Source organism: Lissotriton vulgaris, chromosome 1_2, assembly GCF_964263255.1.
Source record: "Lissotriton vulgaris chromosome 1_2, aLisVul1.2, whole genome shotgun sequence".
Classification (NCBI taxonomy): domain Eukaryota; kingdom Metazoa; phylum Chordata; class Amphibia; order Caudata; family Salamandridae; genus Lissotriton; species Lissotriton vulgaris.
The window spans coordinates 316,340,123-316,367,424 of NC_141686.1; the positions used below are offsets into that span (position 1 = coordinate 316,340,123).

Sequence of the window (27,302 nt, forward strand, 5' to 3'; positions counted from 1 at the left end):
TTTTCAGTTGTCCAGCCCACCAGAAATGACCAAGCACATTCCAACATCCTGTTTGATCAGGCCGGACGAACCCATCATAAAATCTTAACCCAAATCAATGATTATGTCGTAAAGCAAAGAGCAGTAACAGATTAGAAGCAAGATAGATGGGTGGGTGCAGTGTACTATAAACTTCGGCATGTCCTGCTCTTTGATCTCTTATCTGACCAGCTGCCTAGCAAGGAACTGGCTCAGCGAGGTCAGCCTCGGGCAAGGGAGTCAGTTCGGCCAGGTCATTCAAAAGTCAACTAAAGTGCACGTGTCCCAAAGACTTGCTTAGCCGTAGTCATTGGCCTATGTGAGGGCAACCACACAAAATGGCTGCCGTTCACAAAATGGAACCCGAGGGTTCAAAACGAAATCTCTGAATACGTAGTGTTTCGCTTGACCGTTCGGAACGAAAACACTCGTACATGCCGCATTCGTCATTTGCGGTCCGCTGACACCAAAATCGTCTAGTTATGACGACTTTTATAAAACGGGTTCAGAATCACGGAACCACAGTTCTATAAGACATATAGCGACATCATGGCCCCTGTTCTTCTGGAAATATTTGAGGAAGCCCTGGAGGAGGGAGTTCTACCGCGTTGGATGCGAGAAGTCATGATCACATCCCTCCTCAAACCTGGTAAAGATCCCAAATGTTGTGATGCGTATCGACCGCCCTCCTTAATAAACTGCGATGTAAAGGTTCGAGGCATGTGGGCTGCTGAATTCATATCTGTGCATAGTCCGCCACCTAGTGTTGGGTCCGGATGATTGCACATTGTTGTCCTGGAAGAGTCTTCGAAGTATCACGAGATAGGTGGCTCCTCCCCTGGACTACAGTGCGCATGGGCATCGCCTCCATCCCCAGATTGTTTTTTTCCGCCATAGGGTTCGGATGTGTTTTCGGTTCCCTCCTTCGGAACCGATAGTTGTTCGATTTTACTTGAGACCAAAAGGTCTTTAGGCTGGGCGTCGGTATAGTTGCTTTCGGGTTCTCTTACTGACTCTCAGCTCCAATCTCCTACTGCCCTTCCACGTGCTTCGACGCGGACGGGCCTACACTACCGCATTTGCTATGGAGCGGACTCCATTCAAGAAGTGTCCGCTATGTCACTCGAAATATTCGCACCTCGACGTGCACCCCGTGTGCAACACATGCTTGTCACCGGATCACCGTGAAGACACCTGCATGGCGTGTTCAAAGTTTAGGAGTAAGAAAACTTTGAAGATTCGCCGTGCTAATCGACTCCAGGCACAGTTGTCGGCTTCGGCACCCCCACCTGATGACATCTTTCAGGAATCGATCGAGGAGGAGGACGACGTACAAGAGTCGGACTCTGGCCCCGCGTCCGAGGAAGAGACCTACGACGCGGACGAGGAGGCCTGCGACGTAGTCTCCGGTGAGGTAGGGGACGACGAACTGATTTGTGCCACGATGGGAGATAGCTCAGAGGAAGAGCTTCCCCAACCGGACTCCGGGGTTTCCCCCCGTCATACGGCCCAGGTCGAGGGATCGCCTTCGGGCCTTACCCGAGATCTTACTATAAGTCCTACGTCCCCGCCTCCGGGCCCGGTCACGGACATTTCTAGCAAGAAAACGAAAGTGAAGCCAACCGGTCCCGCACCCTCGGATGCGAAACCGAAACCGAAACTGGCGTTGGTAAAGAAGGTTCTGGAGGCGTCAACTTCCACGAAACCCAAAATGGCCGACTCGAAGAGCCACGCCAAGATGGCCGACCACAAGAGCCGCGCCAAAATGGCCGACCCGAAGTCCTCTGGGTCGGCACCGAAGGTGAAGACTTCCGACGCGGCTGCGTCGGCACCGAAAGGGGTCGCGGACCCGAAAACGGCTTCGAAGAAGCGTCACGCCGACGGTGCGACAGGCCAGGGGGCGTCGGCACCGAAGAAGAGGTCTGCCGGCGACCGGGCTCTCGGAGACGAAGAGTCGCTCGAGACGGTTCAGCCCTCGGCATCCCTTACAAAGAAGGTGGGAGAATCCTTGAAGCGGATCCAACAGTCCACTGTGGTCCCCAGCCAGGACACTGTCGTGCCTAGGCCCACGCCGAAGCCTGCCAAGGAACAAACGCCCATCCGTTTTACCCTTCCTCCCAAGTCGACGCCGAAGGCCTTCGCGCCTAAGCAGGGCGGACATTCTCAGGAAGTATTGACGCCGAAAGCTGCCTTGGTGGTGTCGACGCTTCGGCTCCAACCGCTCGCGGTGGAGGAACGTCGAGAGGTGACCATCGACGCCAACACCGGAAAATTGTCGCTCCTCAAACGAAAGATTACGTCGGAGCCGCCATTGGAACCTTTTAGGATTCCACTTAAGAGCAAAAAGTACTCTGCGGACACTTCGGCTCTGATGGAACCTCTGTCTCCAAAAGCCATGGAACGCTCGCCGGCCCATTCCCCAGTGCCTTATGTGGACGAGGAGTACGACGAGTACAACTATCCTGCGTACTCGGATCCGGAAGAGGAGCAGGTGCCCTGGACGGCAGGAGGCGACACGGATGACCTGCAGTCAGGCCAGGACACTCAACTTTTCGCCGCGAAGACGTCCCCGACGGAGGACTCGGCGGCGTTTAATGCATTAATAGAGAGAGCTGCAGCGAACCATGACGTCGAACTGCACTCAGACCCTGTGGATGCGGACTTCTTAGTCGACACCTTCTCGGTAGCCGAAAAGCAAGTCAAGACGCTACCTATGCTCAAAGGGGTGCTGAAGCATGCACAGGAGGTATTCAAGGAGCCCACCCGGGCGCGGGTGGTCAATCCTCGCATCGACAGGAATTATAAGGCGGCGCCCACGGATCCCACGTATATTAAGGGACATTTGCCATTGGACTCCCTGGTGGTGTCCAACGCACGAAAGAGGGCGAATTCGCAGAGCACTGGTGATGCTCCTCCCCCAGACAAAGAGTCAAAAATCTTTGAGGCATCAGGCAAACGCATTGCTGCACAGGCAGCAAACATCTGGAGGATCTCTAACACCCAAGCCCTGCTTGCACGTTATGATAGGGCCCATTATGACACATTAGAGGCCATCCTACAACACTTGCCTGACCAATACAAGGAGGCGGGGGAGATGCTCATTCAGGAGGGTAAACTCATTACTAATGCATCCATCAAATGTGCCCTAGATGTAGCAGACACTGCCTCCAGGGCTATCAATACAAGCGTGTTACTTAGACGCCATGCCTGGCTTCGAATTTCTGGGTTCAAGCCCGATATACAAACCACATTACTGGGTCAAACGGTGAATCCTGACCATCTGTTCGGCCCTGAGGTGGATGCCTCCCTAGAAAAAATGAAGAAAGATACCGAAACTGCCAAGTCTATGGGGGCTTTACAAAGTCAGCAGTTTCGGGGTGGTTCCTTTCGCCGCTCCAATTCAAGAGGCACCTCAAGAGGCCAGGCATCCCAGCCCACGCAATACTACAAGGGTAACACCCAGTCCTCGTATAACAACAACAAGGGCAGGGGTGGCTACAGAGGTAATAATATCAAAGGCAGAGGACGTGGAAACAATGCCTCCAGGTCCACCGCCTCCAACAAGCAGTGACGTCTTGTCACTTCCCCCCGATCACACGACACCTGTCGGGGGGAGACTACAGCAGTTCCTGCCGGCGTGGAGGTCCATCACCACGGACAGGTGGGTGAGGTCTCTTATCCAGTACGGGTACTGTCTAGAACTTACGTCCATTCCACCGGACATACCGCCAAGAGGCCGTGCTATGTCCGACGAGCACTTGACCTTGTTGCAGCAAGAAGTACTAATCATGCTGCAAAAAGGGGCGATAGAGCTCGTTCCATTGCAAGAACGGGGAACAGGGGTTTACTCCCTGTATTTTCTAATCCCCAAAAAGGACGGATCACTCAGGCCGATCCTGGACCTCAGGCCCCTGAACTGGTACATCAACTCAGAGCACTTCCATATGCTCACATTGCAGCAGGTGCTTCCCCTGCTTCAACGGGGGGACTTCCTAGCAACGCTGGATCTGAAGGATGCCTATTTCCATATTCCCCTGCACCCTTCACACAGGAAGTATCTCAGATTCAAGATCTTAGACCAGCATTACCAGTTCAGAGTCCTGCCGTTCGGGGTCACCACGGCACCAAGGGTTTTCACCAAATGCCTAGCGACTGTAGCAGCGCATCTCCGTCGCCAGCACGTCCATGTCTTTCCATACCTAGACGACTGGCTTATTCAGGCAAAGACTGAACAGCAGTGCGTAGACCACGTGTCACGCACCATTCACCTCCTGCACGATCTGGGATTCTCTCTGAACTACCCAAAGTCCCATCTCCAGCCCGCCCACGTGCGACAGTATCTGGGCGCGACGATCAACACTCTGGCGGCCACTGCGCAGCCGAGTTCAGTGAGAATCGCCGGTATCCAGGCGCTGATCCAACGATTCAGACCCCAGACCTCGCTTCCAGCGAGGGTGTTCATGCAGTTGATAGGCATGATGGCCTCCTGCATCTCCATTGTCCCGCACGCGAGACTACATATGCGTCCGCTTCAGGAGTGCCTGGCACGTCAGTGGACTCAGGCTCATGGGCAACTGACAGACCTAGTGTTGGTGAGCGGTCGGGCGTACAACTCTCTGCATTGGTGGAATCCACAAAACCTTTGCAAGGGCCGACCATTCCAAGAGCCTGTCCCACAGATCATCCTGACAACGGACGCCTCTCTCCAGGGATGGGGAGCGCATGTACTCCATTACACAGTGCAGGGACTATGGACACTTCAGCAAAGGAAGATGCACATCAATGTATTGGAACTGATGGCAATCTTCATGGCCTTAAAGGCGTTCAAAGTACATCTGTGCAACAAGGTCGTGTTGATCCGGACGGACAACATGACAGCCATGTACTACATCCAGAAGCAAGGAGGAACACACTCTCCACAGCTGTCTCATCTGGCTCAGAGCATGTGGAAGTGGGCCATTCAGAGGAACATCTTCCTCATGGCAGAACATCTCCCAGGCAAGGACAACCAGATGGCGGATCTGCTCAGCAGACACAGCCATCAGATGCACGAGTGGGAGTTACATCCATCAGTACTCCAACCGTACTTCCAAAGGTGGGGTCATCCAGAGATAGACCTGTTCGCCACAAAGGAGAACGCAAAATGCCAAAGCTTCGCCGCCAGGTTCCCACACCCCCAATCACAGGGCAATGCGATGTGGATGAACTGGTCAGGCAGATTTGCGTACGCTTTTCCCCCAGCACCTCTGATACCGCTGGTGGCACGCAAGCTCAGGCAACACTCGATGACGCTCATCCTGGTTGCTCCAACGTGGGCTCGCCAACCATGGTACACCACGTTTCTGGAACTCTCCGTGGTACCGCATCAACGGCTTCATCTCACTCCCAGCCTTTTGACGCAGAGCCATGGCGACATTCAGCACCCAGATCCGCAACAGCTCAACCTGGCGATCTGGCTCCTGAAGTCCTAGAGTTTGGCTACCTCAATCTTCCTCCCGACTGCATGGACATCATTCGGGAGGCGAGAAAGCCCACTACTAGAGCTTGTTATGCGGCTAAATGGAAGAGGTTTGTCGTCTACTGCGTGGAGCACAGCATTGACCCACTAGACGCTTCCATTCAAAACATCATATGTTACCTCTTTCACCTGTATCGGTGTAATCTTGCCTACTCTTCCATCCGCATTCACCTGTCGGCTATGGCAGCATACCTCCAAAATAGGCAACACCAGTCACTCTTTAAGGTCCCTGCTATCAAGGCTTTTCTGGAAGGACTCAAAAGAGTCATTCCACCAAGGACTCCACCAGCTCCGGAATGGAACCTCAATGTGGTTCTTACAAGGCTGATGGGTCCCCCCTTTGAGCCACTACACTCTTGCGAACTGCAGTTTCTGACCTGGAAGGTGGCTTTCTTAGTAGCAATCACATCGCTACGGAGGGTTAGCGAACTGCAGGCGCTCACCATCCAAGAACCTTTCTTCCAGGTACATGCCAACAGGGTGGTGCTCCGCACTAACCCTAAATTCTTGCCCAAAGTGGTCTCACAGTTTCACATAAACCAAACTATTGAATTGCCGGTGTTCTTCCAAAACCCAGAGACGCTGGCGGAGCGGATGCTCCACACTCTTGATGTGAAGAGGGCCTTGATGTATTATGTGGACAGGACAAAAGATTTCCGCAAAACCAAACAACTTTTTGTTGCTTTTGCCACTCAACACAAGGGAAATGCAATCTCCAAAGCAGGAATAGCTAGATGGATAGTAAAGTGCATTCAGATCTGCTACGCTAAAGCAAAGCGCACTCTCACTATACCACCGAGGGCCCACTCCACTAGGAAGTTGGGGGCCTCTATGGCATTCTTAGGTAACATTCCCTTGGAAGACATCTGTAGAGCAGCCACATGGTCTACCACTCATACTTTCACTAAGCACTACTGTGTAGACGTGCACTCAAAACAACAGGCAGCTGTTGGTCAGGCTGTTCTAAGAACGCTTTTTCAGACTGCTGCAGCTGGCACGGGCGGCCGCCGCTAATAGAGGGACTGCTATGTATTCTATGCACAGATATGAATTCAGCAGCCCACATGCCTCGAACTGCAAATGCTACTTACCAGTATGCATCTGTTCTTGGCATGTAGGGCTGCTGACATTCATATCGCCCACCCTCCTCCCCGGCGCCTGTAGCAGCTGCAGTATGTATTCATATACAAACATATGCTCATAGCATGGTCATCACTCACTTCTTCACTCCATCTCTGCCTATGGCTAAAAACAATCTGGGGATGGAGGCGATGCCCATGCGCACTGTAGTCCAGGGGAGGAGCCACCTATCTCGTGATACTTCGAAGACTCTTCCAGGACAACAATGTGCAATCATCCGGACCCAACACTAGGTGGCGGACTATGCACAGATATGAATGTCAGCAGCCCTACATGCCAAGAACAGATGCATACTGGTAAGTAGCATTTGCAATTCTTGCCAAGGTCCTGGCTACTCGACTATCCCTGTTGATGACAAAAATCATATTGCCGGACCAATCTGGCTTTTTCCCGGGCCGTTCCACCACTCATAATTTACGGACTCTGTTCTCACTGATCCGAACGGTGGACACGGATTTTCCCGTAGCGGCGATATTCCTTGACGCCTCCAAGGCGTTCGACTCGGTTGAATGGCCATACCTCTTTGAGGTGTTATGCTGCATGGGATTCCCCGCGCGGTTCATCTCCTGGGTTCAGTTGCTATATACTCAGCCGACTGCGAGAATACTTATTAATGGTCACTTGTCTCCCCCGATTGATATTACACGCGGTACCCGGCAGGGGTGCCCACTTTCTCCCCTCCTGTTCGCCATCGCTGCTGAGCCACTTGCATGTCGTCTCCGGCAATTACACCATAGTGGTGCATTTCGCTGCTTTCAGCGTCAACTGGCAGTGTCATTGTACGCGGATGACATGACACTATTTGTTACTGACCCTCCTACCAATTTAAACCCATTGTTACGCGAATTTGTCGTCTTTGGTAGATTGTCAGGGGTACAGATTAATTGGAACAAATCCCAGTTCGACCCTCTTACGGATGCAGTATCAGAGTTCCCCTTAGACTTTCCACTGCAATGGTGCCATGCAAATCTCAGATACCTTGGCATACAAATTTCCAGAGATAGAGAAGAGACGCTTCAGCTTAACTATGGTGTAGCTATCACCAAATTGACTGCTACGATTGATAGGTGGATCTCCCTCCCAATATCGATGGCGGGTAGGGCCTCCCTCATTAAAATGGTAGTGTTGCCTAGATTTTTATATCTATTTTCGAATATTCCTTATTATCCTGGTGCTTTTTTTTTCAAAACGCTGCGAACTGAACTGATCCGGCTGTTCTGGGGGGGGCAAACAACCGAGACTTCGGTGGTCGGTATTGACGCAATCATATGACAAAGGGGGGTTTGACCTTCCTGACTTTGAGGCCTACTATGCTAGTGCCCAAGCACATTATGCCTACTTCTGGATGAGGCCCAAACCTCTCATGCCGCAGCTGGCAGCGGAAGATTGGGTGGCTAATCCTCTCCCCTTGAACGGCTTTATACAGGCGCCTGTTGCGGCCATCGAGACACCCTACACGACTGTCACATGCACGATTGATGCTTGGCGGCGTATAGCCAAGCTCTTGTGCTCCCCCATAATTTACTCGGCACGGATGCCCTTGACTTACCACCCTAAATTGGCGTTGCTACAAGAGAAAGGTTTTAAATTACTGTGCCAGCGACTTACAGTGAATACCTGGGGGGATCTTTTTATTGATGGTCAATTTACTACATTGGATCAATTCTTTCGGAATTACAGCCCTACCCCTCTTGACACCTTTTATTACATAAGATTACGGCAGGGAATGAAAGAGATCTTACCGGAATACCCGCAGGAGCCTGTTAACTTAGCCCCGCTACATTTCATGCTAGGCTCACAAGATGGATCGCACCTGGTTTCGGGCATATACAGTCAGATCAGGGCGCAACGGCAGGAGATGGCTGGGACTGCTAGATTACATTGGGGGGAAGATCTGGAAATTGAGATCACCGATGAGCAGTGGTATTATTGCTGTGACATCACTGCCAGGATATCTCCTAGCTGTCGGCTCAAAATTATTCATTATCGATTCCTACAGAGATTATACTACACACCACTGAAAAAATTCAAATTTCACTTATCAGATAATGATAGATGTGAACGATGTCATGTGGAGAGGGCCGGTTTGTTACATTTAGCCTGGGAATGCCCTGGTGTTAGGGATTACTGGCAGCTAGCACATGAGGCCCTGGAAGTCATGGTGGGGGACACCTTGGATGCCAACCCCCTACTAATGCTGCTTAGATATACATTGCCCGTACCCAAGACTTATAGAAAACTCCTTGATATTGCTCTCTTACTAGCGAAGAGAAGGGTGGCATGTAGATGGGGTCGGGGAAGAGCCCCGAAATTCAAGGATTGGCTTAAGGATATAATATACTGCCAGGCACAGAATGCAATTTATGCTGAAACTCGGCCACTCTCCTGTAGACAGAAAGACATTTGGGGTCCTCTTACCGCCTATCTTCTCTCTCTTGGAAAGGAGGATGGAGCCCCCACATGTAATGACACAGGCGGCAATGATGATGGGGGTCTTGGTGAGGTAAACACGCTATTAGATTAGGATGCCTGTTATTTGCAACCATACTATTGCTCTGTTCTGGGAACTATTAGTCAAGGACTTACTCCTTTTGTTGCGGGGGCGACATGACCAGTCTCAATAGTCTTAACCTGCGACGTGATTAATTGTGCACAACATGATAAATGTCTATGCCTTCCGCCCGTGATGCCAATGTGTAAAAATCGTATCAACGTTCACTGCTATATTCTGCAATGCTATGTTTTATTCCATGTCTTTCTTTTCCTACTGCCTTGTATGAAACGCATGCCAATGTACCCTTGATTTGTGGTATTAAAGTTAAAATTGACAAAAAATAAAGGTTTAAAAAAAAATAGTTTCTAGCTTGTCGAATGTGATGTTGTTAATTGAAAGTAAATCGGGTCAAATAGGTTTCCGGCAGTGGGGGTGGGTTAGGTAAAGTGCCAGGTGAGTCTGATATTTACAAGTTTTCTAGAATGGCTGTATAGTTTGGGTTGCTGCAGTCTTCTAGGTGAAAGTTAAGTCTGTGAGAATGATGAAGGTGCTGGAGTTGATGAAGAGTAGTGCGATGAAGTATGTGATGATGCTGGTGAAATTGGTCCGGATCCGGGGTTCTGTATACAAGGGTTCCACACACACACACACGTTAGCTGTGATGCATGTCTTGGATGTGAGATGTTCCATGTAGCTGGTGGGGTTGTCCGTCTTGGGTGCAGTTGATGGTATCTTTCAATACGATGACGACTTACCCTCCAGGATTGTGCTGACAGTCTGGCCTGGCAGTATTGTAGCCAGTGGGGATGGCTCTTATGATGTTCGGTGCAGAGGTTAGGTTTAGCCATGTTTCTGTAAGGACGAGCAGGTCCGGAGTGTGGTCGTGCAGAAGGTTCCATATTTCTGTGGCATATTTGGTGAGCAAGCAGGTGTTGAGTAGGATGCATGCAAGTGTGGCATGTCGCGAGGGTTGGTCTATAGTCATTCTCAATCCCTTTCTTCCCCCTTTCTCCCTTTTGTTCTCTTCACCCCACAGTCAGCGAGTACACCAATGCCTTTGCAATCACCCAGCTCTTTGGAGTCTTTTGTGCTCCCTGGAATGGGCTCATCATGGACCGAAGCAAGTGTGGGAAGAAAAGAGAGAGAGGCACAGAAGGTAAGGATCATCGTATATGCCACAAACTAAACATGCTGTAATACAGCTTCTCTACCTGTCTCCCAAAACCTCAGCTACCATCCAAAATATTTTATCCGACCACCACAGTGGTTTAAGGTAACAGCTGGACTGACGTTGCCAGCCTCTCACACAGGATTCCTCTGCCCCCTTCCTACATCACTGTTGTTAACATCCTGGCAACAGCTTGCGTCTAGAACCCTGCAAAAGAATAGCTAGAATTAATAATTTTCTGCCACCCGTTCCACCTCCACTCCCTTCTCCCAGTACGGTAGGTAACACCTGGGAATCCTCTGCCAAGCTCTTAAGCGACAGCTGGTAAACACTTGAGGCCAAATTAAAGCCCATGTCTTGTAGCAGATTTCATTTTAGAAACACCGGCCAGTTGATCTACAGCGCACCAGCATTCCTCTTCCTTTTAGAGGTGATTTGTTGTTTGTGGCAGATGCTGCCTTATTGACAGTATTCCCCTCTGTGGTAGCACTTCAGATCCATGAGCAGTTTCCCATCTAAGCACCACTCATTGTGCTTGTTTCACAGCATTCATTTATCCGTTCAGCCTCTTATGTGCTGCTCTATTGACAGCCGTCTTCTCTCCTCTCAGCTCTGTGTGTGCTACTCTGATGAGTCGTCTTCTCTCCTCTCAGCTCTGCCTGTGCTGCTCTATGGACAGCCATCTTCTCTCACCTCAGCTCTGCGTGTGCTGCTCTATTGACAGTCGTCTTCTCGCCCCTCAGCTCTGAGTGTGCTACTCTGATGAGTCGTCTTCTCTCCTCTCAGCTCTGTGTGTGCTGCTCTATGGACAGCCATCTTCTCTCACCTCAGCTCTGCGTGTGCTGCTCTATTGACAGTCGTCTTCTCTCCTCTCAGCTCTGTGTGTGCTGCTCTATGGACAGCCGTCTTCTCTCACCTCAGCTCTGCGTGTGCTGCTCTATTGACAGTCGTCTTCTCTCCTCTCAGCTCTGCGTGTGCTGCTCTATTGACATTCGTCTTCTCTCCTCTCAGCTCTGCCTGTGCTGCTCTATTGACATTCGTCTTCTCTCCTCTCAGCTCTGCCTGTGCTGCTCTATTGACAGTCGTCTTCTCTCCTCTCAGCTCTGCGTGTGCTGCTCTATTGACATTCGTCTTCTCTCTCCTCAGCTCTGTGTGTGCTGCTCTATTGACAGTCGTCTTCTCTCCTCTCAGCTCTGTGTGTGCTGCTCTATTGACAGTCGTCTTCTCTCCTCTCAGCTCATCGTGTGCTGCTCTATTGAAAGTCGTCTTCTCTCCTCTCAGCTCATCGTGTGCTGCTCTATTGAAAGTCGTCTTCTCTCCTCTCAGCTCATCGTGTGCTGCTCTATTGACAGTCATCTTCTTTCCTCTTAGCGCAGTGTGCTGCTCTATTGACAGTCGTCTTCTCTCCTCTCAGCTCTGTGTGTGCTGCTCTATTGACATTCGTCTTCTCTCTCCTCAGCTCTGTGTGTGCTGCTCTATTGACAGTCGTCTTCTCTCCTCTCAGCCCTGTGTGTGCTGCTCTATTGACAGTCGTCTTCTCTCCTCTCAGCTCATCGTGTGCTGCTCTATTGAAAGTCGTCTTCTCTCCTCTCAGCTCATCGTGTGCTGCTCTATTGAAAGTCGTCTTCTCTCCTCTCAGCTCATCGTGTGCTGTTCTATTGACAGTCGTCTTCTTTCCTCTCAGCTCTGCCTGTGCTGCTCTATTGACAGTCCTCAGCTCTGCCTGTGCTGCTCTATTGACAGTCGTCTTCTCTCCTCTCAGCTCTGCCTGTGCTGCTCTATTGACAGTCGTCTTCTCTCCTCTCAGCTCTGTGTGTGCTGCTCTACTGACAGCTGTCTTCTTTTCTCTCAGCTCATCATGTGCTGCTCTATTGAAAGTAGTCTTCTCAGCTCATCATGTGCTGCTCTATTGAAAGTAGTCTTCTCAGCTCATCATGTGCTGCTCTATTGAAAGTAGTCTTCTCTCTTATGTCCTTTCAGCTATTCATGTGATGCTCTATTGACAGTTGTCTTCTCTCCTCTCAGCTCAGTGTGTGCTGCTCTGTTGACAGTCTTCTTCTCTCCTCTCAGCTCATCATGTGCTGCTCTATTGACAGTCGTCTTCTCTCCTCTCAGCTCATCGTGTGCTGCTCTATTGACAGTCTTTTTTTAAAATATAAACAAAGGTTCTGTCGGGTATGTACCTAGTTACCTTAAATCATGTATATATCTCTGGTCCCTTAAAGCCAGTGCATCATCATATTTTGCATCAGATGAGATTATTCACATAGACTAATACATACAAAACCAAAACCAAACCAACAGAAGAGGGTCAAAGAGGTTTTTTAATCACCAAGTCTACTTATTCGTGAATAAAATAAATAATAAAATATACTGCCCAGGTTCTGAGGGATACTGGGTGACCCCATAAGTGACTTACATACGCTCTATTGACAGTCATCTTCTCTCCCCACAGCTCTGCCTGTGCTGCTCTATTAACAGTCGTCTTCTCTCCTCTCAGCTCTGCCTGTGCTGCTCTATTGACAGTCGTCTTCTCTCCTCTCAGCTCTGAGTGTGCTGCTCTATTGACAGTCGTCTTCTTTCCTCTCAGCTCTGCCTGTGCTGCTCTATTGACAGTCGTCTTCTTTCCTCTCAGCTCTGCCTGTGCTGCTCTATTGACAGTCGTCTTCTTTCCTCTCAGCTCTGCCTGTGCTGCTCTATTGACAGTCGTCTTCTTTCCTCTCAGCTCTGCCTGTGCTGCTCTATTGACAGTCGTCTTCTCTCCTTTCAGCTCTGCGTGTGCTGCTCTATTGACAGTCGTCTTCTTTCCTCTCAGCTCTGCCTGTGCTGCTCTATTGACAGTCGTCTTCTTTCCTCTCAGCTCTGCCTGTGCTGCTCTATTGACAGTCGTCTTCTCTCCTCTCAGCTCTGCCTGTGCTGCTCTATTGACAGTCGTCTTCTTTCCTCTCAGCTCTGCCTGTGCTGCTCTATTAACAGTCGTCTTCTCTCCTCTCAGCTCTGCCTGTGCTGCTCTATTGACAGTCGTCTTCTTTCCTCTCAGCTCTGCCTGTGCTGCTCTATTGACAGTCGTCTTCTCTCCTCTCAGCTCTGCCTGTGCTGCTCTATTGACAGTCGTCTTCTTTCCTCTCAGCTCTGCCTGTGCTGCTCTATTAACAGTCGTCTTCTCTCCTCTCAGCTCATCGTGTGCTGCTCTATTGACAGTCGTCTTCTTTCCTCTCAGCTCTGCCTGTGCTGCTCTATTAACAGTCGTCTTCTCTCCTCTCAGCTCATCGTGTGCTGCTCTATTGACAGTTGTCTTCTCTCCTCTCAGCTCATCGTGTGCTGCTCTATTGACAGTCCTCAGCTCTGCCTGTGCTGCTCTATTGACAGTCGTCTTCTTTCCTCTCAGCTCTGCCTGTGCTGCTCTATTGACAGTTGTCTTCTCTCCTCTCAGCTCTGCCTGTGCTGCTCTATTGACAGTCGTCTTCTTTCCTCTCAGCTCTGCCTGTGCTGCTCTATTGACAGTCGTCTTCATCCTCTCAGCTCTGCCTGTGCTGCTCTATTGACAGTCGTCTTCTTTCCTCTCAGCTCTGCCTGTGCTGCTCTATTGACAGTTGTCTTCTCTCCTCTCAGCTCATCGTGTGCTGCTCTATTAACAGTCCTCAGCTCTGCCTGTGCTGCTCTATTGACAGTTGTCTTCTGTCCTTTCAGCTATTCGTGTGATGCACTATTGACAGTCGCTGTCTCTCCTCGTAGCTCATCATGTGCTTCTCCATTGGCAGTCGTCTTCTCGCCCCTCAACTCATGATGTGCTGCGCTATTGACAGTTGTCTTCTTTCCTCCCAGCCCATCATGTGCTGCTCTATTGACAGTCGTCATCTCTTCCCTCAGCGCTGTGTGGGCTGCTCTATTGACAGTCTTCTTCTTTCCCCTCAGCTCGGTGTGTGCTGCTCTAGTGACAGTCGTCTTCTTTCCTCTTAGTTCAGTGTGCTGCTCTATTGGCAGTCGTCTTCTCTCTTATGTCCTTTCAGCTATTCGTGTGATGCTCTGTTGACAGTTGTCTTCTCTCCTTTCAGCTCAGTGTGTGCTGCTCTATTGACAGTTGTCTTCTCTCCTCTCAGCTCATCTTGTACTGCTCTATTGACAGTCGTCTTTTCTTCTCTTAGCTCATCGTGCGCTGCTCTATTGACAGTTGTCTTCTCTCCTTTCAACTCATCTTGTACTGCTCTATTGACAGTCGTCTTTTCTTCTTCTCAGCTCATGTGCTGCTCTATTGACAGTCGTCTTCTCTCCTCTCAGCTCATTGTGTGCTGCTCTATTGACAGTCGTCTTCTCGCCCCTCAGCTTAGTGTGTGCTGCTCTATAGAAAGTCGTCTTCTCTCCTCAGCTCTCTGTGTGCTGCTCTATTGAAAGTCGTCTTCTCTTCCCTCAGCTCTATGTGCGCTGCTCTATTGACAGTCATCTTCTTTCCTCTTAGCTCAGTGTGCTGCTCTATTGACAGTCGTCTTCTCTTCTCTCAGCTCTGCGTGTGCTGCTCTATTGAGGTCTTTTTTCCTCTTATCTCAGAGTGCTGCTCTTTTGACAGTCCTCTTCTCTCCTCTCAGCTCTGCATGCGCTGCTCTATTGACAGTCTATACTTCCATCGGCTCAGTCTGTTGCTCTATTGAGAGTCGTCTTCTCGCCCCTCAACTCATGATGTGCTGCGCTATTGACAGTCGTCTTCTTTCCTCCCAGCCCATCATGTGCTGCTCTATTGACAGTCGTCATCTCTTCCCTCAGCGCTGTGTGGGCTGCTCTATTGACAGTCTTCTTCTTTCCCCTCAGCTCTGCGTGTGCTGCTCTATTGGCAGTCGTCTTCTCTTCTCTCCCCTCAGCTCAGTGTGTGCTGCTCTACTGACAGCTGTCTTCTTTCCTTTCAGCTCATCATGTGCTGCTCTATTGAAAGTAGTCTTCTCTCTTATGTCCTTTCAGCTATTCATGTGATGCTCTATTGACAGTTGTCTTCTCTCCTCTCAGCTCAGTGTGTGCTGCTCTGTTGACAGTCTTCTTCTCTTCTCTCAGCTCATCATGTGCTGCTCTATTGACAGTCGTCTTCTCTCCTCTCAGCTTAGCATGCCCTGCTCTATTGACAGTCGTCTTTTCTCCTCTCAGCTCATTGTGTGCTTCTCTATTGACAGTCGTCTTCTCTCCCCTCAGCTCCGTGTGTGCTGCTCTGTTGACAGTCTTCTGATCTTCTCTCATCTCATCATGTGCTGCTCTATTGACAGTCGTCTTCTCTCCTCTCAGCTTATCGTGTGCTGCTCAATTGACAGTCTCCTTCTCACCTGTTAGCTCAGTGTGCGTCTCTGTAGACAGTCGTCTTCTCTCATCTCAGCTCTCTTTGTGCTACGCTATTGACAGTCTTTTCTCCTCTCAGCTCATTGTATGCTGCTCTAGTGACAGTTGTCTTCTCTCCTCTGTGTGCTTCTCTATTACAGTCGTCTTTTCTCCTCTCAGCTGATCGTGTGCTGCTCTATTGACAGTCGTCTTCTCTCCTCTCCGCTCTGTGTGCGCTGCTCTGTTGACAGAGCTGAGAGGAGAGAAGACGACTGTCAACAGTGCAGCGCACACAGAGCTGAGAGGAGAGAAGGCGACTGTGTGCGCGCTGCTCTGTTGACAGTTATCTTCTGTCTTCAGCTCTGTGTGCACTGCTCTAGTGCCAGTCGTATTCTCTCGTCTCAGCTCTGTGTGTGCTGCTCTATTGACAGTTGTCTTCTCTCCTCTTAGATCTGCATGCGCTGCTCTATTGACAGTGTACACTTCCATCAGCTCAGTCTGCTGCTCTATTTTCAGTCGTCTTCTCGCCCCTCAGCTCATCATTTGCTGCTCTATTGACAGTCGTCTTCTCTCCTCTCTGCTCAGTGTGCTTCTCTATTGATAGTCGTCTTTTTTCCTCTTAGCTCAGAGTGCTGCTCTTTTGACAGTCGTCTTCTCTCCTCTCTTCTCTGTGTCTGCTGCTCTTTTGACAGTCGTCTTCTCTTCTCTTCTCTCAGCTGTGCGTGCGCTGCTCTATTGACAGTCTATACTTCCATCGGCTCAGTCTGTTGCTCTATTGAGAGTCGTATTCTCGCCCCTCAACTCATGATGTGCTGCGCTATTGACAGTCGTCGTCTTTCCTCCCAGCTCATCATGTGCTGCTCTATTGAGTCGTCATCTCTTCCCTCAGCACTGTGTGTGCTGCTCTATTGACAGTCTTCTTCTTTCCCCTCAGCTCGGTGTGTGCTGCTCTATTGACAGTCGTCTTCTCTCCTCTCCGCTCTGTGTGTGCTGCTCTATTGACCGTCGTCTTCTCTCCTCTCAGCTCTGTGTGTGCTGCTCTATTGACAGTCGACTTCTCTGCTCTCAGCTCATCATGTGCTGCTCTATTGACTGTCGTCTTACCTCCCATCAGCTCTGTGTGTGTGCTGCTCTATTGACTCGTCTTCTCTCCCCTCAGCTCTGTGTGCTGCTCTATTGACAGTTGTCTTCTGTCCTTATATCTCATCTTGTGATGCTCTATTGACAGTCGCCGTCTCTCCTCTTAGCTCATCATGTGCTGCTCTATTGACAGTCGTCTTCTCTCCTCTCCACTCTGTGTGTGCCGCTCTATTGACAGTCGTCTTCTTTCCTCTTAGTTCAGTGTCCTGATGTTTTGACAGGCGTCTTTTCTCCTCTCAGCTCATTGTGTGCTGCTCTATTGGCAGTTGTCTTCTCTCCCCTCAGCTCAGTGTGTGCTGCTCTATTGGCAGTCGTCTTCTTTCCTCTAAGCTCATCATCTGCTGCTCTATTGACAGTCATCTTCTCGCCCGCAGCTCACTGTGTGCTGCTCTATTGACAGTTGTATTCTCCTTTCAGCTCATCATGTGCTGCTCTATTGACAGTCGACTTCTCTGCTCTCAGCTGATCATGAGCTGCTCTATTGACAGTAGTCTTCTCTCTTCTCAGCCCATCATGTGCTGCTCTATTGGCAGTTGTCTTCTGTCCTTTCAGCTCATTGTGTGATGCTCTATTGACAGTCGCTGTCTCTCCTCGTAGCTCATCATGTGCTGCTCCATTGGCAGTCGTCTTCTCTCCTCTCTGCTCTGTGTGTGCTACTCTATTGACAGTCGTCTTCTCTCCTCTCTGCTCTGTGCGTGGTGCTCTATTGACAGTTGTCTTCTCTCCCCTCAGCTCATCGTGTGCTGCTCTATTGACAGTCGTCTTCTCTTCTCTCAGCTCATCTTGTACTGTTCTATTGACAGTCGTCTTTTCTTCTCTCAGCTCATCGTGTGCTGCTCTTTTGACAGTCGTCTTCTCTCCTCTCAGCTCATCATGTGCTGCTCCATTGACAGTCGCCTTCTCTCCTCTCAGCTCATCATGTGCTGCTCTATTGACAGTCCTCTTCTCTCCTCTCAGCTCAGTGTGTGCTGCTCCATTTACAGACGTCTTCTTTCCTCTTAGCTCAGTGTGCTGCTCTTTTTTTGTTTAACTTTGTTTTATTGAATTTTCCAATGCAGCAGGTGTGATACAATACCATTCTCATATGCCCCCTCCTAGCAACCCCAGGAGGTCCTTCCTCCCACCTATCCTCGAGCAGGAAATGTTCATGTCTAGAAGTCTTCAGGTTAAATTGTGTCCATGGGGGAAGGACGGGGCTCGGTTTTGCTGATCTTTCACCCAACCGCCCCTTGCTGATCTTTTGACAGTCGTCTTCTCTCCTTTCAGCTCTGTGTGTTCTGCTCTATTGACAGTCGTCTTCTCTCCTATCAGATCTGTGTGCTGATCTTTTGACAGTCGTCTTCCCTCCTTTCAGCTCATCATGTGCTGCTGTATTAACAGTTGTCTTCTCTCCTCTCTGCTCTGTGTGTGCTGCTCTATTGACAGTCGTCTTCTCTCCTCTCTGCTCTGTGTGTGCTGCTCTATTGACAGTCGTCTTCTTTTCTCTCAGCTCATCGTGCGCTGCTCTGTTGACAGTCGTCTTCTCTCTCCTCAGCTCAGTGTGCTGCTCTATTGACAGTCGTCTTCTCTCCTCTATGCTCTGTGTGTGCTGTTCTATTGACAGTCGTCTTCTCTCTCCTCAGTTCAGTGTGCTTCTCTATTGACAGTCGTCTTCTCTCCCCTCAGCTCAGTGTGTGCTGCTCTGTTGACAGTCTTCTTCTCTTCTCTCAGCTCATGTGCTGCTCTATTGACAGTCGTCTTTTCTCCTCTCAGCTCATTGTGTGCTTCTCTATTGACAGTCGTCTTCTCTCCCCTCAGCTCCGTGTGTGCTGCTCTGTTGACAGTCTTCTGATCTTCTCTCATCTCATCATGTGCTGCTCTATTGACAGTCGCCTTCTCACCTCTTAGCTCAGTGTGCGTCTCTGTAGACAGTCGTCTTCTCTCATCTGAGCCCTCTTTGTGCTACGCTATTGACAGTCTTCTCTCCTCTCAGCTCATTGTATGCTGCTCTATTGACAGTTGACTTATCCAGTATTTGGGTGTCTTTCATAGATTCACATGCCTGAATCATTCCCCGTCGCCGAGACGGGAGCCTCCGGTACATAAAAAAGTAATGTCCTAAGGACATACATAGAGAATATAGGCCGAAGGGCCTCCCCTTTGGGGCCTTTCCACGTCCTTATGTAAAAAAGGACCGAACTCTCATCGTTAGCCAATCAGCTCCGACCTCCCTCTAGAACCTTCCCGGGAGGAGCCTCAGTCCCTCAGATTTTCTACCGCACGTTGTGCTAGGGAGTCTCCAACCTGAGCTCTTCAGGTTTTTCTCGCTTCGAAGTCTCAAACTTCTCTGGAAGTACCTTTGTTCAAAAGAATAATTATCCTATCTTCGACTGCCGTCTCCCATGTCGGAATCCAATAAAAAGGCTTCATCCATGGCGGACTCGCAAAAGAAAGCCCTTCTCAGGGCCTGTTCCTCCTGCGGCAAGAAGCGGATTCAAGCGGAGGATAAGCACGATCTGTGCTTGTATTGCCTGTACCCTGACCACGTCTCTGACAAGTGTAGGGTGTGTAGAGCCTTCCCAAAGAAGACTGTAAAGGAAAGAGAGGCTCGCCTTCTCGAATGGCTCGACAGGCTTAAGGACCGAGACACTCTGGAATCTTCCGAGGGTAGTGTCTCCGTGTCCTCCAAAGTCTCCAAGAAGAGACCCAGGGAGCAGTCCCCTGGAGAGACAGACACTCCTCCCAAGAAGGCGCACAGGAAACCTTCGGAGGCACGTTCCACCACCTCCTCCGTGTCTGTTCGAGACGACCAGAGGTTCAAGAAACCCGCTCCATCTACTAAACGGACCACCTCGGTCTCGACCACAGTGTCGACCACTACGGCCTCGTCGCCCTCCGCGACGGCCACAACGACCACCACTGCGTCCTCAGGCGCACCGGTCTCCTCTACGATTCCTCTGAAGTCTTCGTCCAAGACAAACAAAGGACCATCGACGGTGTCCCCACTGTCTGCGTCGTCGTCGCCTAAGAGGTCCAAGTCTACTTCAAAAGGTCCGCCTTCGCCGAAGAAATCTCATACCGAAGAATCGTCACCTAAACAGTCAAGGTCAAGTTCAAAAGGTCCGCCTTCACCCAAGAAATCTCAAGCTGAAGGCTCTACCACCAGTAAGTCGGCGGTTCACTTATCCCCGCAGAATTTGGTGCCATCGACACTATCGGAAGCGTTCAAGTCACCAACCCAAACGGCGGGCGCGCCATCTTCACGCACGCCGTCGGAAGGGACCCCGGCGCCATCTTGGAAGGAATCCAGATTGGTCGAAGTCTCCGTTCACTCAATTCCACCTTCCTCGGTTCCCCCAACGAAGGGGTTGACGCCCGAGCAGGAGCAGGTAGCACTGCAGAGTGAGGAGTCCGAGGAGGAAAACCAGCCCGATCCGGCCACCTCCCTATCGGACGTTCACGAGGACCAGGAGGAAGTCATGTATCAGGAACGTTCCGTAGGTGTCCGCACGGAAAACACCCCGATGATCTGTTTGCCCGTGTCCCTGGTCAACGATTTGCGCTGCCTAGTGCAGGACTATAAACAACGGTTCCCGGATGCCGACAGCGGAACCCATGTGCCGGTCACCCAGGCGCAACCGTCTGCCTCGCGCCCTCCCGCTCTCCAGGCCCGACCTCGGAACCAACCCCAGCCTCGTGCCCGGCCCCAGCCTCAGGTAGAGGACTCCTCGGAGGACGAGCAGGAGGAGACGGACTTGGAGGAAGGTGAAGTGCAAGACGTTGACTCGGACCACAGAGACGACGAGGCCGATGCTGCGTCATCACACCATTCGTCTACCCCGGCATCCCCGCGTCCGCGCCAGTCTGAAGCGACGGACGTTGGGGGTTTCCACAAACTGGTGGACAGGGCCGCTAAGAGGTTTCACATGACGGTGGAATCCACGGAAACAGAATGTTTCCTCCATGATTTCAAGGAGCACAGCCAGAAGTCGGCCAAGTCTATTCCACTTATAGACTTTCTGTGGGAACAGGGCAAGAAGTTGATGCTCACGCCTGCCTCGGTGCCTGCGGTGGTTCCGCGCCTAGACAAAAAATATAAGGCCCCGATTACCGCGCCAGCCTGCCTGACCGGCCACCCCAAACCGGACTCGGTTGTGACTCAGGCGGCCCAAAAGCAATCCCGCAACCCATCCTCGCCGCTGTCTGCACCCCCAGACAAGGAAGGCAGGAAATTGGATACCATATGTAGGAGAGTAGGGTCTGCAATCCTATGATCACCCAGATTTTTTGCTTTTGTTTCACTGGTTTACGACTTTCTCTGGCTGTGGGCCTGCCAATCAGACCCACAGCCTGGCTGTTCTCTTTCTAAATTACGAGATGTACCCTAGGTGCATTTACCAATTGGTACTGGGCCACCTTATCAGACCCTGTAACTCAGGGCATAGGTGTACCCAGGGCCGCCAGGGGCTGCAGCATGTATTATGCCACCCCTGGCTGGCCTCCTAAATTTGACACAACTGGCTGCATGACAGCTGGGGCGAAGTCGTGTAATCACCCTTTGCTTTAGATATAGTAGCTCTATATCTAACCTTCCAATGGACACCCGAGTCCCTATCAGTCACTCCTATGGCAGGCCTTGACAATCCTGAAGGCAGAGTGCATGGGCTCGCGTGAACTGTGTTCTGGCCCGAGCCGAGCCGGTTGCAGCTTGCGGGGAAAAGACCCAATGGCTGTTCCATGATAACGCGTACCATATCGGTAACTTCGGTGTCGCGTTATCAAGACATGTCGAGTAAGGTGTCATACGAATCGGGATGCTGCCCTCTCACCAACTCTGGCGACGAGGTTAGCATTCCGCCCTTCTAGAGGGACACGACATGTACGTAACTGTGAACCCCGGTTAAAGTTAACGAAAGCCTCAGCTCCACAAAATGGATGCTGCCACCACAGACACGAGTCTGACCTCCTGCTGCTGGGAGTCCTTCCAGCGAGGAGCGCTTGGACAAAGGGTTTCCTGTCGAGGGCGGTGTTCGCACCGTCCCAGACAGGGTTTGTGTATTCTGGGTAGGTAGGGCTTTTGCGAGAAGGTGACTGCGGAGTGGCACCCCGGTGCTCACTACGCATCTGCCGGTTAGAACCAGTTCCAGGGGCGACAGCCCTGGCCTGGGGAAAGTCCGGCAGGGGAGAGGGGTGTAACTACCTCCCTTCCTGGTCCCACCCTTAGGGCAGGACCTAGTCATGTACCCACCCCTTTCTTTAGGATAAAGGCCGGAGCGGGGACCCTTCCAAATTAGATCATCTTTGAATCAAGAATACTTTCTACGAAAGGACTTCAAGACTCTTCTCAAGATTTCTCCCTTGTGACTAAGGAGTAGTCACCCTGCATCAGCGGGCACCATCTAAGAACTCTGCGGTTTGCTGTAAGTCCTTCCTCAGGAATCCGACGGCCCAGCTCGACGAGAAACCGGCTTCCCTGGCACCTCTGACCTCTACCCACGTCATCAGCTCAGCTGTGATCTGTGGGTGCGACGAGACCTCGAGGGACCGGCCATCATCAGAACCTGCACGCTCTTAAAAACCAGCACGACCATCGAGGTAACTCTCTGGTGAGTGCTCTGGGGTCCGAGAAGCCCCGACCCTGAGCCGCTCCAGCACCGAAGTGCAGTCTCCCAGCATCTCCACGATCTGCGTGGGGCCCTTCTGCTCGCTGCTCAGCACGTTGTCTGGTCACTAGCCGCTGGCTTGTGCCCTTCTGTGACGACATCCGAGAATCAACACTGCCGGTCTGGTTGCTCCAGACTGGCCCTTGCTTCCATCTTTTCGAGAAGCACCCCGGACCCTCCTGGTCCACTCAAGACGCCGCCAGCGACATCCGTCGTGGGACAGCTCGCACCTCCACCGTGGTCGCCGACAACGCCTCCTGGTCCGTGAGACTGCAGAGCCTAGCGTCGCCCACTCACCTGGTCGAGGTGACGGCCAACTGGTGCCTTCCTGGTACCCTCTGACTACTGGCTAGTAGTACGAACTTGGTCCCCTCTGCTTTCAGGTTTCATCAATCTCCGATCCAGGCTTGGATCTCTACGAACTATTCATCACTGGTCGCCGGCCAGCAACTCCTTTTCTTCCGGCTCCTGGCTCGTCAGCGAAGACCCCGACGCCTGTAAGACTTGCAGCCGCAGCCCTCGTGGCTAGGTAACTCGGCATTTCGGTGCCTGCATAGCCTCCTTACTCTAGGGTCCCGAGTCCCTCGCTTCCGACTTGCCTTAACCTTTCCGTGTCCCCGGACACTTGTTTTAAACTGTGCACTTGAAGTATTTGCTAAAGAGATTTGGTTTGTGCTTAGTACCCTGTCCTCATAAAGAGTACAGGGCTGTTGTGATTCTTAATAAATATATTGTTTATTTTCATAACACTTGTGTGGTGTCCTTTCACTGGGTGTTCAAGGGGTACATGTGTGGTAAACAGCTGGCTTAACGCGCCCTCTCGAGTCTTTAGCCTTAGACTGCTCGTATCCACGCTACTAGGATAGCTGGTCTATAGGTTGACTTACAACCAAACACCATAAGGGTCGTTGGAACGATACATAGCGGTCGCTAGAATAGCGAACGTTGCATATCGGGCCAACTTCTCACATTGGTGAGCAGCGGTTGGGATTTGAGCTTGCTGTTGTTTTACCACACGTATCCTAAGAATATCTTGTTGAAAGATCACACAAGTACTGCTAGTACATATAACTAAAGCTTAGAATACTCTGAGTTCTACTGAACCAGCTGTTGTAGCTCCTCAAGGCTTAGCACACCTTGGCTACAACTCTTAGCAAGGGAAAAGTAGGTAAACACATAGTGTAGGTAGGTGCATCACTTACACCACACTAGAAACAGTATGTCGGACAAAGGAGGAAACTCTGAGTCTCCCCTTGTGTCAGTTGACCCTCCACAGGTCATCCCGTCAAGATATACTGCGCTTAACTTCCATGAGTTACGACAAGTATGTACCTCTAGGAAAATTAAGCAAGGGGCTAACCCCACCACCTCCTTTCTGATTGGTCTCCTAGAGACTTATGATGCCAGAAAGGCTGAGAAGCTTCTTAGCCCTTCTAATCCAGAAGGAGGCATGCCTCCCCTCGAGGGAACCCGGGGCGATCCTGACCTCATCCACCTCGCAACTGAGAACGAAGACGGCGAGGAGGATGAGGATGAGGATCTCTCTGGGGACGAGGCAGATAAGGGACAGGTAGAAGTCGTCAGACTGACACGGTCCAACTTAAGCAAACATGATAGTGGTACTGGGGGACCCCCGGCGCTACTGTCAGGTGCGCTTAACATTGGGAATGGACGAGTTAGGTCTCTGTCAAGAGGCTCTAGCAGATCTGTTCGAACCAATGGCTCTCGCAACTCTTCTCAAAGAGGGATGACGTCCCCTCAGAGGAGAGTGTACGAAGCTAAGGAAAGGGCAGCTAATCTGAGGATCGAAAGGGAAGAACTTGCCCTGGCCAAGGAAAAGCTTGCTTTTGCTAGAGAGCAACAGTTAAGTGGGGCAGTCCCCACTGGTGGCAGCAATGTACCTAGTAATAGGGAAAAGAGTTTCGATACGAAACACCTTGGGAAGATAGTGCCCCCCTTTAAGCAAGGGGACGACATCCACAAATGGATTACTGCTTTGGAGAGGGCCTGCACTGTGCAAGGTGTTCCCCAGAGTCAGTGGGCAGCTATCTTGTGGCTCTCCTTTGAAGGTAAAGGAAGAGACAAGCTTCTCACCACAAGGGTAGAGGACGCTAACAATTACCAAGTCTTGAAGAATACACTCGTTGAAGGGTTCGGCCTAACCACTGAACAGTACAGGGTGCTGTTCAGGGATACCCAGAAAACGCAGGCTCAAGACTGGTCTGATTTTGTCGATTGTGCCACTAAGGCTTTTGAGGGCTGGTTGCTGGGCAGTAAGGTTACTGATTACAAAGGATTGTACAATTTGATGATGAGAGAACAAATTTTAAACAATTGTCAGAACCAGTTGTTGCATCAGCATCTTGTCGACTCGGATCTGACCTCTCCCCAAGAATTGGGACAGAAGGCAGACAAATGGGTTCGTACGAGAGTTAAACAGAACCAGGGCCAGAATCAAGGTGGTCAGAAGAAAGCAGACCAGAAGGGTAAAGATTCTAAGGGGGAACAAAATGACCAGAAGTCTTCGACAGGTCCCCAACAACCCAAAGAGGGTGGGGGTCAGGCTCCCCAAAAGAAGAAAGAAGGCCAATCCAAACGATGGTGCCAGTACTGTAAAAGTAAGTCTCACTGGTTTAGTGAGTGCACCAAGAAAGGAGGAGGGCAGCCTCCTGCCACTGCAGCCCCTAAGGCACCTGTGCCCCCTAGTACAGCCAGCAGTGGTAGTGCACCTCCCAAGGGTTTAGTAGGGTTAACCCTGGGTTCTGAGGGGCGTGACAACTTAGTTGGTACACTCACTCAGGCCGTCCTTGTCAGTACAGGGGACGTGGACGTGTCCCCTGACGTAAGCCCCAATACTTTGGGCAAATACAGACAGACGCCTTTCATCAATGGAAAGATGGCTCAGGCCTATAGGGACACTTGTGCCAGCGTCACCATGGTGACGCCTAACTTTGTGGACCCTGGACAGATCATGCCAGGTACAGAATTCCTGGTGACCAATGCAAGCAATGTCACTACCAATCATAGTATGGCAATTGTAGCTTTCTCCTGGGGAGGGGTAACTGGCCAAAAGAAGGTTGTAGTTAGTCCAGACCTCCCAGTGGATTGTTTGTTGGGCAATGATTTGGAGTCGTCACAATGGTCAGAAGTGGAGCACCGGACTCACATGGAAATGTTAGGTTTGCCAGCACATGTGTTCGCTGTGACTAGGTCACAGGTCAGGAGATGCCCCACTGAACAGGTGCTGGATCCTGGAACAACGGACCAGACACCTCCCAAGAAAAAGAGCAGTAGGGTTAAGGCTGCGCCTTCCCCCTTGCCCCAGGTCGAGGATCAAGTCTTAGAGGAGGCTGACCTACAGGAATTGAGGGAAACTGAGCCGAGGGAGTTCGAACTTGATCAAGTTGAATTCTTGGGCTCAGGGGGACCCTCAAGGGAAGATCTGGGGAAGGACCAGTTAGACTGCCCTTCTCTTGAACCCCTCAGACAGCAGGCTGCTGCTGAGGCTGCTGGGAACGCCACAGGTACCCACAAGGTATACTGGGAAGATGGACTCCTGTACACTGAGTCAAGAGACCCCAAGCCTGGCATGACCAGGAGGCTGGTCGTCCCCTTGTCTCAGCGTGGTTTCCTACTTACCTTGGCCCACGAGATTCCCTTAGCAGGTCACTTAGGCCAGACGAAAACGTGGGACAGGCTTGTCTCGCACTTTCACTGGCCTCACATGAACGAAGATACCAAGGAGTTTTGCCGCTCCTGTGTCACTTGCCAAGCCAGTGGTAAGTCAGGTGGCATGACAAAGGCCCCCCTTATACCAATGCCTGTGGTGGGGGTGCCCTTTGAACGGGTGGGGATCGACATCGTCGGTCCCATGGAACCACCGACAGCATCAGGGCACAAGTTTATACTGGTGGTAGTGGATCATGCCACCAGGTATCCTGAAGCTATTCCCCTTAGGACCACTACAGCACCTGTTGTGGCAAGAGCCCTAGTTGGAGTATTCTCCAGAGTGGGCTTCCCTAAGGAGGTCGTCTCCGACAGAGGTGCAAACTTTATGTCGAGCTACTTAACTGCTATGTGGAAGGAATGTGGTGTCAACTACAAGTTCACTACACCCTATCATCCACAATGCAATGGGCTTGTTGAGAGATTCAACAGGACCCTAAAAGGGATGATTCATGGACTACCGGAAAAGCTTCGGCGTAGATGGGACGTCCTGATTCCCTGCCTCTTGTTCGCCTACAGAGAAGTCCCACAGAAGGGGGTTGGCTACAGCCCTTTTGAACTTTTGTACGGGCATCCTGTAAGAGGACCCCTGTGTTTGGTGAAGGAAGGATGGGAGAGACCTCTCAAAAAGCCTGCAACCAACATAGTGGACTATGTGCTCGGCCTCCGCTCGCGGATGGCTGAATACATGGAGAAGGCATCCGAAAACCTTAAGGCCAGCCAAGAACTCCAAAAAGCTTGGCATGACCAAAAGGCTGTCTTGACTGTTTACCAGCCCGGACAGAAGGTGTGGGTGTTGGAGCCAGTGGCCCCAGCAGCACTCAAGGACAAATGGTCCGGGCCCCACACCATCCTGGAGAAAAAGGGAGAGGTCACCTACCTGGTCGACCTGGGAACTCCCCGGAGCCCCCACAGGGTGCTTCATGTCAACAGGCTAAAAGCATATGTCGACAGGAAGGACATGAGTTTGCTCATGGCCCTAGAAGAGGGACAGGAAGAGGAGAGTGACCCTCTCCCCGACCTGCTCTCTCAGAATCCTGACGATGGCTCGGTAGATGGTGTTGTCTTTTGTGGCAGCCTCTCCGAACATCAACAGAGCGACTGTAAACAGGTTCTTCAGTCGTTCCGACATCTGTTTTCTCTGACACCCAGTCAGACCGA

The 27,302-nt window shown here is 51.1% G+C and overlaps 1 protein-coding gene across 1 annotated transcript in view; it reads left to right on the top strand.

Annotated features, from left to right (window-relative positions):
- LOC147736606 (equilibrative nucleobase transporter 1-like) overlaps positions 1-27,302 on the top strand; it is a 767,478-nt gene that overhangs the window by 487,663 nt on the left and 252,513 nt on the right. Inside the window, exon 9 of the mRNA XM_086953784.1 lies at positions 10,207-10,326. Within this exon, the coding sequence (XP_086809910.1) occupies positions 10,207-10,326 (120 nt within the window). The remainder of the gene's footprint in view (positions 1-10,206; positions 10,327-27,302) is intronic.